The following is a 14,237-nucleotide window of genomic DNA, read 5'->3' on the forward strand; positions in this document are numbered from 1 at the left end:
TAGTTTCACCTGTTAGTTAAACTCTGTCTCTCCGAACCTATACGAGTAAACATGTTTCTACTTTCTCCGCGACTAAAGATCTACAAACTAGTTTATAGTATACTAAAGATATACTAGTTATTAGTTAACAAACCTGAAGACCTAAAGGAATGAAGTACTCCTAAAAGAGAACAATATTACCCCGCCCTGTTCTAGAACTATCATTATAATAACTGTATAGTCTGTAAATATAGCCTGTAATTATACGTTATAGCCTGTAATTATACGTTATAGCCTGTAATTATACGTTATAGCCCGTAATTATACGTTATAGCCTGTAATTATACGTTATAACCTGTAATTATACGTTATAGCCTGTAATTATACGTTATAACCCGTAATTATACGTTATAGCCCGTAATTATACGTTATAACCTGTAATTATACGTTGTAGCCCGTAATTATACGTTATAGCCTGTAATTATACGTTATAACCCGTAATTATAGTCCGTCATGTTAAACTTTAAAACCTGGCTACTTATAGCTGTTAAAATATTTTATTAACAGTAAAAATACTGTGGTACCTCATTAGAGGGCCGTGTGTTAATATCTAGAGAGGTAAAATCAAACAATCTATATTAAATCTAAAATAGAACGGCAAAATAGACCACAATGTCTCTAAATTAAGATAAAATGAAAAGTGGGTTGACTTGAGATCTGACTACTGACTTCTGACTACCGACTACCGACTACTGACTACTGACTACTGACTACTGACTACTGACTACTGACTACTGACTACTGACTACTGACTACTGACTACTGACTACTGACTACTGACTACTGACTACTGACTACTGACTACTGACTACTGACTACTGACTACTGACTACTGACTACTGACTACTGACTACTGACTACTGACTACCGACTACCGACTACCGACTACCGACTACTGACTACTGACTACTGACTACTGACTACTGACTACTGACTACTGACTACTGACTACTGACTACTGACTACTGACTACTGACTACTGACTACTGACTACTGACTACTGACTACTGACTACTGACTACTGACTACCGACTACCGACTACCGACTACCGACTACCGACTACCGACTACTGACTACTGACTACTGACTACTGACTACTGACTACTGACTGTAGTCAGTGGGATAATCTCCACTCTTACTCGGATAGACCGTAACAACGCTAATTCCCTGAACTATTTCTACTCCAGTTGTTAACATAACCTTATTTCAGCTCTACAGAGGACTGATAGTAGGAGTATAGCGGAGGGTGTTAGAAGATCACAGTCCCCTGGAGGGGCCCCACCTGTAGCGCCCAAACGTAACACTTCTAATGGGTGAGTAATTAACCAGTTATCTAATTATCTAATTATCTAATTGAGTAGTTAATTGGGCTTATTACTTAATTGGCTTATTAGTTCAATTGGCGTAGATGTAGCACTTTTAATACGTGTTCAATACGTGTTTATTTTGTGTCTCATTCAGATTGATTGGGTTGATTTTAGCACTTTTAAGATGGTGTCGCCTAAGAGTGTTATAGCATGAGAAAGCCCTACTTATATAAAGTAGATATAAAAGGTATTATGATAAACTGGACACCAGTTAACATCGTCAGATTCTGATAGCTGTCTTTACAATCTAGCACCGTATCAGTCAACATTGACTCAATCAATATTGACTCTCAAATCAACATTGACTCTCAAATCAACATTGACTCTCAAATCAAAATGTACTCTCAAATCAACATTGACTGAATATGTCTCTCCATCCTGGAAGGCCGACAGTCAGATTTATTAATTAATTAGATACTTAACTAATTAATTAACTGGCTAATTAAGCCTGGCACCTCTATCATATCATGTTAACTAAATTAGTTAACTAAATTAGTTAATTAGTTAGCTAATTAATTGATTAATTAGCACCTCTCCAGTATCGTGTTAACTCGTCACTCTAGTCCTAGTCCGGACCCGATACGGCGTCCTCCTCCCCCGACCAGAGTGTTCAGGTAAAAGCACGTGGTATTATTACCTTATATGGTAGTGTGACCACGTGATGTGGTATTATTACCTTATATGGTAGTGTGACCACGTGATGTGGTATTATTACCTTATATGGTAGTGTGACCACGTTATGTGGTATTATTACCTTATATGGTAGTGTGACCACGGGACTGGCGGCGCGCATATCTGGTGTCTTGCTGATGGATGTATTCTGCTGAAGATGTCTTGGAATGTCGCGCTGAAGTGTCTCTCTGATGATGATGATAATTTTGTCTTGTTCATAGAAAGATATAGTAACTATGGTAACTATAGTAACTATAGTAACTATAGTAACTATAGTAACTATAGTAACTATAGTTACTATAGTTACTATAGAAAGATATAATATTTCAAGATGCCTGCTCTTTCTAAGGATTTTAACAGTGATTTCACATTCTATTTCAAAAGTTTTTGGCTAATCCACAGATATGTTTGGTCAGACCGGTAGAATCAGCGAATTGACATGATTACTGAGTTACTCAATCTAGACAATCTCAATCTTTCTTTCTTATTTTCTCTTATCTTGTTCTGAAGTTCTAACAGTCTCCAGTATAATCAGACAGTTTGCAGACAATGTGTATATTTTCTAGATCATGGCAAGCATTTGATTGGTCTGCATCATGTGTGCTACTATTACCAACTAATCTGCATGGCTTTGAGAGCAGTTTCATTGAAATGCATGGCTCTAGCATCTAATTACTAACCAATTACCTACTAATTACTAACAAATTACCATCCAATTACCAACCAATTACCAACTAAAGAACTAATAAGCAACTAATCACTCAGATCTGCTTACTAATTAATTTGTTACTCAAGTACAGATGGTAAACTATAACTTGCTGAACTGTTGTTTGAGAAACTCTTATTTGACTTAATATGGTAATGTTTTGAAGATCGCACTATTTATTTAGTTTGACATAACTTGACTCTACCAGCCAACTACTTGGCTACTTGATCATAGTTCATGGACAGATGCGACACATTCGTTACTATATAGTTACTATAGTTACTATATTAACGAAATAGTCTCGACTTAAATTCCAGCATTATTCTTCTCTATAAGACTCTATGAGAGCAATAAATATCCTGATATAGTCCCCGCACTTAAACCGGACCAGAATATTACCTGGCCTGATAATTCCGGTATGTAGCCCTATTTTACAAACAATGATCGAACCAAATGCGATTATAACGGACTAAACTTATGGTCCGGATTGGAGAATTCGCTGTACGCATAGTAGCACTGGTAACCTATAGCTCTATAGAGTATAATAGCACTGGTAACTACATTAGTGGAGATAACTGTTTGAAGCCAGTGACGCGGGAGATCTGATTAAACCCACGATCTGATTACCTGTTGCTGGTACATAGTCACCACACAGTTCACAGTTCACATGTATAATACATAGTATAATGTTTCAACCAATCAGTGGAATTATCTAAACAATCAGAGCACTCCTCATTGATAACACTTAGTTTCAGTAGGGTTGTAAAAGTTACTATAGTTACTATAGTTACTATAGTTACTATAGTAACCAGGTAGTAACTAAAGTTACTCGAGCTGCAATACCAATTGAGACTACTTCCATCTCAAATAACTCATCACTCTAGTCTCTAGCCCCTGACCACCTGCTAAAATGTGTACACTGTAGCTAGTCAGAGAGATCTACATTACAGATCTACATTAGCAGTAAGATTACATTAGCCTCCTGAGGGAGAGATCTGTAAGATGTTACTCCAGGTGGTATAAATAGGGAGAGAGAGAGAGTGGGGGGGGGGGGTTCATTAACCTGAGAGAGAGAGGGGGGTCATTAACCTGAGAGAGAGAGGGGGGTCATTAACCTGAGAGAGAGAGAGAGGGGGGAGAGAGGGGGAGAGAGGGAGAGAGAGAGTATCTCATATTACATCGTTATAGCCACATCAGACATACTCCACTCTACACTTTCCGGGAAACTCTCAACTAGCTCATCTCGAGTCTCGACTTGCTTCCCGCCATCAACTCTGATCACGTGGGAACATTACCATATATGGTAATGACCCCACGTGACTCCACCCCGCCAGATCCTGGCCCCTATAACAACATTACTCGGTACCTTGTGTATCAGGTTACTCTACTGGTCCCTGATACACTTGACACTCAGCTCTCCACTCTAGTCCCTGTAGTCCGTGTATTAGGGGACTAGTGGAGTGTGCTTCACTTTTGTATCCGCTGTAAACTTGACACTCAGCTCTCCACTCAGCTCTCCACTCTTCATTATCTACTGTAATTTAACTCATTGTTACACAGGGGGCTTTCGCGAAGTTGAAATATTTTGTTGCGTTGTTCTTAGTTTATGTTGTTAATCTGATACGCTGTGCAGTTTGGAAATTTAAATCGAGCGGCAGATTTTAGAATTAATTATCTTGAGAACATTTGTTAGCTACATTTAAGACCTATCAGTATTTGTTTTCTTAATATTGGTACAATTGAAGCTTATACCTTTCAAAAAATAACTAGGTTTCCGTAATGCTGAAAAGTTCATAACCTGGTTATATAAGCTCACAGTTAGTTCCCCTTTTCTCATAGCTAGGTAGAACATTTGTTAACTGCATTTAAGACCTTTTACAGTATAGTACATATTAGTATGTATTAGTAGTCAGTATCTGTTTTCGTGATATTGGTATCCTTGCTGCTTCAATCTTCACTCCGTCATATCACATGGTAGTTCCCCTTGGTAGTTCCCTTTTCTAGCGTACACGGGACCCGTACTCACGTACAGGACAGTCCCGTATACACGTACAGACTCCAGGGTCTATTGTTTGATCTTTGAAGCCTTTATGACCGGACCTACCGATCTGTATAATTGTTGAGCTCATCTAGTTGGAGAATACGTGTAATCAGTTTTGCAGTGATATCCGGTATTCAGTTCGGATGACTCTCCGAGTTGCTCTTGTTTAGACGTTTATTGTTTTCATTTCGTCGTGTATAATTCACGTGATGCCCAAATAAGGATTGTATAATCTCACAGTTCACACTCTTATCTCTTATCTAACTTATTATCATAGAGTTTCAGTAGGGTTGTATAAGTCGGGTACTGGTTATGAGTTATAGGAAGATTGTCGCTAAAAACAGGTGAGATTCGGGGTTACAATTACAAAACCGCAAGGGTTGCTATAGTTACCATAGTTACTATAGTTACTATAGTTACTATAGTTACTATAGTTACTATAGTTACTATAGTTACTATAGTTACTATAGTTACTATAGTTACTATAGTTACTATAGTTACTATAGTTACTGTAGGTACAGAATACAGATAATTGGTATAAACTTGAGTTGGTGATTGCCTGCATGTAGCTCAGTTTAATAATTACATAATTGTAATGAGTTAATTACATCTAAATAATGTTACTTTAAAGTATGATCCGAATGATCTGGTTTTACAGCGGCTGGCATCATTTAAATATTAAAGTAGTGTGCGTTATTCGGATGCGAGATATGGGCCTAACGGATATTCTCTAACAGTATGGTTGCTAACGAAATTACATCAGTTCACAAAACAAGACATAAAAAATAGATCGACAATATTGTAAGGTCATGGTATACTGCTAATATACTAAAAGTTAAGTGAAATAGCGCAACAGCTACTTTGTTGACTACCCTAGCTTAACCAGACTACGGCGATGATCTAGTATACAGTTAACATTATAGTTACTATAGTACTATACGAAGATAGTCGCAGATTAATTATTTCTCTATACTACCAGCATAGTTATCTATCGTCTGGACTTAGTACAACCATGTATTAACTATGCAGTTACCTAGGTAGTAACCAGTGAGGTTACCAATCGTTATCCCTATAATATACCGATGAGATTGTGTACAAAGCATGGCACTATAGCTCTCAGATATAATAGTGTACTATATGAGTTTAACATACGGAATATTAAACCAGATAGATTACTGTTGTGTTACATATCACACAGTTCACAGTTCACATGTATATACATAGTATAATGTTTCACCAATCAGTGGAATATCTAAACAATCAGAGCACCCTTGTAACACTTATTTCGTAGGGTTGTATAGTTAACCTATAGTTACTAAGTTACTATAGTTACTATAGTACCAGGTAGTAACTAAAGTTACTCGAGCTGCAATACCAATTGAGACTACTTCCATGAACCATCCAAATAATCATCACTCTAGTCTCTAGCCCCTGACCACCTGCTAAAATGTGTACACTGTAGCTAGTCAGAGAGATCTACATTACAGATCTACATTAGCAGTAAGATTACATTAGCCTCCTGAGGGAGAGATCTGTAAGATGTTACTCCAGGTGGTATAAATAGGGAGAGAGAGAGAGTGGGGGGGGGGGGTCATTAACCTGAGAAAGAGAGGGGGTTAACCTGAGAGAGGAGGGGGGGGGGTCTTTAACCTGAGAGAGAGAGAGAGAGAGAGAGTATCTCATGTTACATCGTTATAGCCACATCAGACATAATCCACTCTACACACGGGAAACTCTCAACTAGCTCATCTCGACTTGCTTCCCGTCATCAACTCTGATCACGTGGGGTCATTACCATATATGGTAATGACCCCACGTGACCCCACCCCGCCAGATCCTGGCCCTATAACAACATTACCCGGTACCTTGTGTATCAGGTTACTGTACTGATCCCTGTACTCCGTGTATCAGTGGACTAGTGGAGTGTGCTTCACTTTTGTATCCGCTGTAAACTTGACACTCAGCTCTCCACTCATCTCTCCACTCTTCATTAGGGCCTGCCCACACTACGCCTCTATTCCCCGAATGTCTGCCCACACTACGCCATGTTTTGACGGGCCACATGGCGTGGGTCAAAAAAACTGGATTCACACAACGAGGCGCGTAGTGTGGGCAGAGCTCTCCACTCAGCTCTCCACTCTTCATTATCTGCTGTAATTTAACTCATTGTTACACAGGGGGCTTTCGCGAAGTTGAAATGTTGAGTTTTGTTGCGTTGTTCTTAGTTTATGTTGTTAATCTGATACGCTGTGGTTTGAAATTTAAATCGAGCGGCAGATTTTAGAATTAATTATCTTGAGAACATTTGTTAACTGCATTTAAGACCTTTTACAGTATAGTACATATTAGTATGTATTAGTAGTCAGTATCTGTTTTCGTGATATTGGTACAATTGAAGCTTATACCTTTCAAAAAATACCTAGGTTTCCGTAATGCTGAAAAGTTCATAACCTGGTTATATAAGCTCACAGTTAGTTCCCTTTTCTCATAGCTAGGTCAGGGTGTATCCTTGCTGCTTCACTCCGTCATATCACATGGTAGTTCCCCTTGGTAGTTCCCCTTTTCTAGCGTACACGGGACCCGTACTCACGTACAGGACAGTCCCGTATACATGTACAGACTCCAGGGTCTATTGTTTGATCTTTGAAGCCTTTATGACCGGACCTACCGATCTGTATAATTGTTGAGCTCATCTAGTTGGAGAATACGTGTAATCAGTTTTGCAGTGATATCCGGTATTCAGTTCGGATGACTGTCCGAGTTGCTCTTGTTTAGACGTTTAGTATTTTCATTTTGTCGTGTATAATTCACGTGATGCCCAAATAAGGAGTTATACGTGTATAATCTCACTCTCTTATCTCTTATCTTAAATATTATCATAGAGTTTCAGTAGGGTTGTACTGATTATGAGTTATAGGAAGATTGTCGCTAAAAACAGGTGAGATTCGGGGTTACAATTACAAAACCGCAAGGTTGCTATAGTTACTATAGCTACTATAGTTACTATAGTTACTATAGTTACTATAGTTACTATAGTTACTATAGTTAATGTAGGTACAGAATACAGATTGAGATAATTGGTATAAACTTGAGTTGGTGATTGCTTGTATTTAGCTCAGTTTAATAATTACATAATTGTAATGAGTTAATTACATCTAAATAATGTTACTTTAAAGTATGATCCGAATGATCTGGTTTTACAGCGGCTGGCATCATTTAAATATTAAAGTAGTGTGCGTTATTCGGTTGCGAGATATGGTTGCTAACGGAGATATGGTTGCTAACGGAGATATGGTTGCTAACGGAAGGGTTGTTCATTAGTTTCATCAGGAAACAAACATAAAAAATAGCGGACAATCTTGGCTGGTTTCATGTTCCATCTCGCTAGATATCCACTAAAAAGTCTACAGTGAAAACGGCGGCAATCCCAGCCTCCCCCTTCTGTGACGTCACGCCTTATGACGTCACGACTAACGAGCGAGACTAGTTAACATTAACAATTATACCCGGTTATACTACGAAGAGTAGTCGGGCAGATTATATTTGCTGCTACTCCCGCATGTTTGATCTCGTCTGAGACTTTAGTCAGCAAACACCTGTTATAACACTGCCAGGGTTACCAGGGTTACCAGGGTTGCCAGGGTTACCAGTCTGTATCCCTCTTATTATATACTGCATGTAAGCTTGGTTAAACAGCATTGGGCAAAGCATTCTCACGATTATAATAGTGTTAATTACTGTTGACACTTTAAATCAATGGACGATATCAAGCAATAAGAGTTTTTTGGGAAATATGTACTTTTAAATGGTGTAAATTCCTCGTGTGCTTTATCACACGATTAGATGATTTAATATTCCTGATAATACGCCGCCTTGATTACAAGTGATGACAACTTTTAACGATGACAACTTTTAACTGACTCAAATTGGGACTCGGACCAGCCGTTAATCACAAACGATTAAATAATTCGTTGCCAAACCTCCGTGTCATTACATCTTGTGACCACGATTTGTGACAAGGAAGGTAATCATGACTTATGACAGCAACTTATATACTTATATAGTAACTATGGTTACTATGGTAACTATGGTTACTATGTTTACTATGGTTACTATGGTAACTATAGTAACTTATGACCACCACTTGAGATGTTACATGTGACTAAGGCTTACTTAAGCGTTTTATTTTCAGCCCTCAAGCCAGTAAGAAAAAGATCGGATTTAAACCTGGTGGATACAGTTTAGCCGCAGGAGTCAAAGGTGCTAGAAACATATCCGAGGTAAATGGTTATTATATACACTTTCACTTTCACTTTCACTTTCACTTTGAGTCTTTCACTTTCACTCTCACTTCTCTCCCATTTTCATTTTGTTGTCACTCTACTTGTAGTTTCACTCCTGTTTCATCTTCCTCTTCATTTTCCCGATCACACATAGTTTAAAAGTTGCGGGGGAACGGAATCGCTGAAAATGGTATTTATTTCCGTTTGACTTAAATATTTGATGTTTTATGGTCTCGGGCTGGGTCAAAGTACTAGTACATCGTCCGGGCAAGGAGGGGACTAGTGTTACCATAGTTACTAGGGTAACTATAGTAACTTATAGGATAAGGGTTTGAGCGAAGGTTTAAATTCGGGGTGACGAACTTTGTGAGATGAAACTATAAGTATAACGAGGAAAGAGAAGCAGAACCGCTTCAAGAAGCCATACAATTGACCAGACTGTAGTCGGCCGTTATCTTAGACCCCTCCGAAAGCAGTTACAAATACCAGGGTATAAAAATAACCTACTTGTAAAAATGAACTAAGCCCGAACATAAAATATTAACATCAGCACCTTGGTCTTTAAAACATACCTAACTTTAAAACTGTAGATCTACAGACCCCAATACCATGTCCACTGTAACACCACGTGTTAAACCTGTCACGTGTTAAACCTGCCACGTGTTAAACCTGCCACGTGTTAAACCTGCCACGTGTTAAACCTGTCACGTGCTAAACCTGCCACGTGTTAAACGTGTCACGTATCCATGGTGATATTAGCATTTAATTATGACTTGTTATTGATCTATTACGCTCCAACTGGTCTAACAGCGGATACCGGGATACCGTCACGAGAAATAATCGTTACAATTCGCCCTGTATTAGCTTCAATTCAGAGAGCTAACAGTTTGATTCCTAATATGGGTTTGTTTTAGCTGTGGTTTGCATCTCGCGAAATAATCGCCACTACCCACTACCATACATGGGCATGTTTAGAATTGGTCGCCTGGTAATACAATGCGTTATGAGAGTCGCGCCCCTGCTATGTAGCTGTTCGCTATTGAATTATTTCCGCGTGACTTTTACGGGAAACCCCCTCAAGTACTTTAATCACCAAATTCCAGCCGATTCGTTAAATCAAGATACCTTAAGAGTTAAAATCTGATTAGAATTCTCCTTCAACTGGACCGGAGCCAGGAATATCCCTTCAAATTACAATTACAACAAATTACAGCTTCAAATTACAACTACCTTATTGGCTGGGTTTCAGAGCTGTTCACAACTTGTAGGAGCGCAGCGCTGTCACCAGGCCGGCCTGGTAACCCTGGCAACCCTTTATTAGGTCGCACTATTCCGGGCTACATGTATATACCGGATAGGTTTATCAGGTCGCACTATTCTTCAGTAATTTATTTATGTTACAGTACCTCGTGTGTCGTTGTCCTAGCACCTCCTAGAGAGAGAGAGAGAGAGAGAGAGAGAGCACCTCCAAACCTCGCACTATTCCTCAGTGCGAGCTCCTCCCAACCTCCCTACTGCTGACTGACGCGCTGTGTTTAAATACGGCGCTTTGTTGTTGCGGTCAGCCGTCCTCGTCAGTCTAACTGTCTGGTGCTTTTTAAACTTTCCGGTACCGTAAAACTGTCGGTATTTTCTGGTGCCGTAAAACTGTCGGTATTTTCTGGTGTCGTAAAACTGTCCGATATTTTGAAACTGCCAGTCTAGAATAGTAGTCAAGGTTCAATTGTTTACAGTTTGGTGTTTACAGCCTGATAGTAGCTCCACCCAGTACCCTGTACCACACGGTCTACAGATCAACGAGAATAGTCACATGACTTAGTTCAAACTGGTCACGTGATTTAGTAAATATGTTAGATCTGGACAGAATAGCGTTTTTAATAGTGTCATCTTTGTTCTTTTGTTAAGGGCGCCTAATATTGTTATGAATTAATCTGAGTGGAGTTGGGTTAAAAACATATAAGAGATACGATGATTTAACTTGTAGAAGCTTTCAATAAACATGTGTTAATCGTCGTCAGCTGAATGTGATGTGGTGGACAATGCTTATATGTGATTGAGTGGTGTCAGGGATGGAGGGTGGGGGAGGTGTGGGTGGGAAAGTGAAAATTACAGTACAATGTCAATAAAAATTTAGTCTTCTGTTGAGGTTGAGAAGGAAATGCCAGATGGTCTTGACTTTAAGGATTTGGCAATTTTAGGAAGAATGGGGTCCCAGAGGGAACTACATTTGGGTGCGCGGTCTGTTCTGTTCATAGCGGGTTGTCGTATTTGTATAGCTGCGTGTTCTGTGAGGTCAAGTTGGGAGCGTGAGGTGAGGGATTTGAGGACTTCGATGTTGTTCCAGGAGATGGTGTGGCCGGTGGTCAGGGCATGATGTGCAGGGGCTGATTTGATTCTGTCTGTGGATTCGTCGATGGCGTTGTTGAGTCTGTAACATCGTTCGTGTTCTTTCATGCGGTGGACCAAGGGTCTGTAGGTCTGTCCGGCGTATTTGGAGGGGCACTGTGAGCAGGAAATTTCGTAGATGGTGTTGGGAGTGAGGTGAGTAGGGGGTGTGGTCTTCGTTTTGGTGAGGAGGTTGCAGAGGGAGGTAGCAGAGGAGTGGGTGACTTTGATGTCGTGTTGTCCGAGTATCTTGGAGATGGGTTTGGATAGGGAGGGATGGAAAGGAAGAGAAACACTAAGGGCATGTTCACGGGTCTGTCGGTTGAATGAGGCTAGGGATTGGTGGCGAGAGGGGTTGGTGAATTTCCGTTGTACTTCGTCCATGATGGTGGTGATGCGGTGAGGAGGGAAGCCGTTCTGGAGGCAAACGTGTCGTACTGTCTGGAGTTCGTCGTCAAGGTGTTGGGGTGAGCAGATGTTGTGGGCTCTTCTGGTCAGTGATCGGATGACTGCGTTCTTAGATGAGTTGGTGGTGCAGGAAGAGTACTTGGTGTAGAGGTTGGTGTGGGTGGGTTTTCTGTAGACTGATGTGGATTTGTCAGGGTGGATGAGAACGTCAAGGAAGGGTATAGTTCCGTCTGTAGAGGGATGTTCTTGGGTAAAGTTGAGGTCTTCAGTAAGGGAGTTAAGGAATGTAAGGAAGGATTCTGCGTGGTTTCTGTCTCTGAAAGATCCAAGGCCGTCGTCAACGAAATGGGAGTAAGTGTTCGGAGGGTCAGGACATGAGGATAAAGCTAAGGTCTCGATTTCAGCAAGGCGGATTTCAGCTAGTTCAACAATGAGGGGGGATCCCATTGTACCACCTTCGTCTTGGGAGTAGAAGGAGCCGTTGAATTCAAGGTATGAGTTGTCAAGGCAAAAGTTGATAAGGGAGCCTATGGTGGTGGTGGTGACATTGGAGGGAAGACGAGAGGGGTTCTGTTCAAAGGAGGAGATGACAGTTTTGAGAGCTAGGCGCATGTCACAGGAGGTGTACAAGGATTGGACGTCTAAGGAGGCGTGGTAGTGGAAGGAGGGATTGAGAGAGGAGTCGAAGCGATGTTTGAAGTCGGAAGAGTCTTTGAGGCGTAAGGGGTTCTGGGCTAGGGGTTTGAGGAAAGATGCGAGGACTTTGTGGAGGGCTTGGAGGGGGGTGTTGTAGAAGCTGACTACGGGACGGAATTAATGACTACGGGACGTTATGAATTAATCTCCGTTATTTGTTACGACTGATTTCTCTTTACAGATGTTTAGTAACTGTAACGGTACTCGTAACGGCACTCGTTTGATTTTGTCTTCGCAGAGAAATCAAACTTAAACCACAAACTTAACTTTATTGGGTTTGTTATTACCTTATATGGGCATCACGTGATTTGTGATGAAATCATCTGCTGACCGTTGGTCTGCAGTGTAGAGGGTTTATAAAGTTATGAGGGCTGATTTCTTTTGGTGTTTTAAAGATTTTTCATCGTCGGTTTTTCAGTTGTTTCATTTTGTTTTGGCAGAGACATTTTGTGCAGCCGTGATCACTGTCATTCGGTCCCATAAAACTCAAACCAAAAACATAACTTCATTGGGTTTATGATCCAATAATAGTACTATCCAAGCATGGCCACAACTCTGGTCAAATCATCTGCTAAAATATGTAAAGTGTTATTCTGCGGTAAGGGTATGGTGTGAACTTCTCTCTTCTCGATCATGGTATAGATGACGAGTGAAGACTCACAAGGAAGCCACACTTCTTGAGTTGAAACTTTTGAAGTTTTCCAGCAGTAACTTTGTCAGATTCGATCGCTTTCGATTAGATTAGATCCGAATTAGGAAGGTCTTATCAATATCACATAGTTTTGTTTATTGTTTAGAAAAGTAGTAAATCAAAATCACTATACTGGTACCAGGACTTCAGCCAGGACAATCCCTCGTGGTAAAATAGAAGTCACGTTTGAAGTCTGGTCGGAAACTTCAAAAATATAGCAGAATCCCAGAATTAGCGTGTAATAGTATGCCCTTATATGGGCATCAGGTGATATTACTATTAGTAGCTGCTGGTACACGCTCCCAACCCACAAGAAGCTTAATAGCAGTACTAATATAATCTCGGTATACTTTTAAAGAGTCTGTCACAACGGAGGGTGTGTTTGATATCGTAATAATTCTTAATATTCCTTAATATTCCTTAATGTTCCGTAATATTCCGTAATATTCCGTAATGTTCCTTAATATTCCTTAATATTCCGTAATATTCCTTAATGTTCCGTAATATTCCGTAATGTTCCGTAATGTTCCGTAATATTCCTTAATGTTCCATAATATTCCGTAATGTTCCGTAATGTTCCGTAATGTTCCGTAATGTTCCTTAATATTCCTGAATATTCCTGAATATTCCGTAATATTCCGTAATATTCCTTAATATTCCGTAATATTCCGTAATGTTCCGTAATGTTCCTTAATATTCCTTAATGTTCCGTAATATTCCTTAATGTTCCGTAATGTTCCTTAATATTCCTGAATATTCCTGAATATTCCGTAATATTCCGTAATATTCCGTAATGTTCCTTAATGTTCCTTAATATTCCTTAATATTCCTTAATATTTCGTAATTTTCCGTAATATTTCGTAATATTCCGTAGTATTACTTATTCTGTAATTCCACCCTTCTCTATTCCATCACCCAAATAAGTCTTCCCTCTGTCGTAACCAAACC

General features: G+C 39.8%; 1 protein-coding gene across 19 annotated transcripts in view; it reads left to right on the forward strand.

The window, feature by feature from the left end:
- The window catches only part of LOC134823808 (golgin subfamily A member 6-like protein 25), a 101,722-nt gene that overhangs the window by 68,600 nt on the left and 18,885 nt on the right, over positions 1–14,237 (forward strand). For 13 of the 19 annotated variants that reach the window (XM_063835367.1, XM_063835366.1, XM_063835359.1 and 10 more), the window contains 3 exons: positions 1,251–1,353; positions 1,947–2,021; positions 9,019–9,106. In XM_063835367.1, coding sequence (XP_063691437.1) covers positions 1,251–1,353; positions 1,947–2,021; positions 9,019–9,106 — 266 coding nt within the window. The remainder of the gene's footprint in view (positions 1–1,250; positions 1,354–1,946; positions 2,022–9,018; positions 9,107–14,237) is intronic. The other 6 variants (XM_063835368.1, XM_063835361.1, XM_063835365.1 and 3 more) reach the window with 1 other exon arrangement.

Source organism: Bolinopsis microptera, chromosome 12 (genome assembly GCF_026151205.1).
Source record: "Bolinopsis microptera isolate Bmic1 chromosome 12, MBARI_Bmic_1.0, whole genome shotgun sequence".
In the NCBI taxonomy this organism is placed as follows: domain Eukaryota; kingdom Metazoa; phylum Ctenophora; class Tentaculata; order Lobata; family Bolinopsidae; genus Bolinopsis; species Bolinopsis microptera.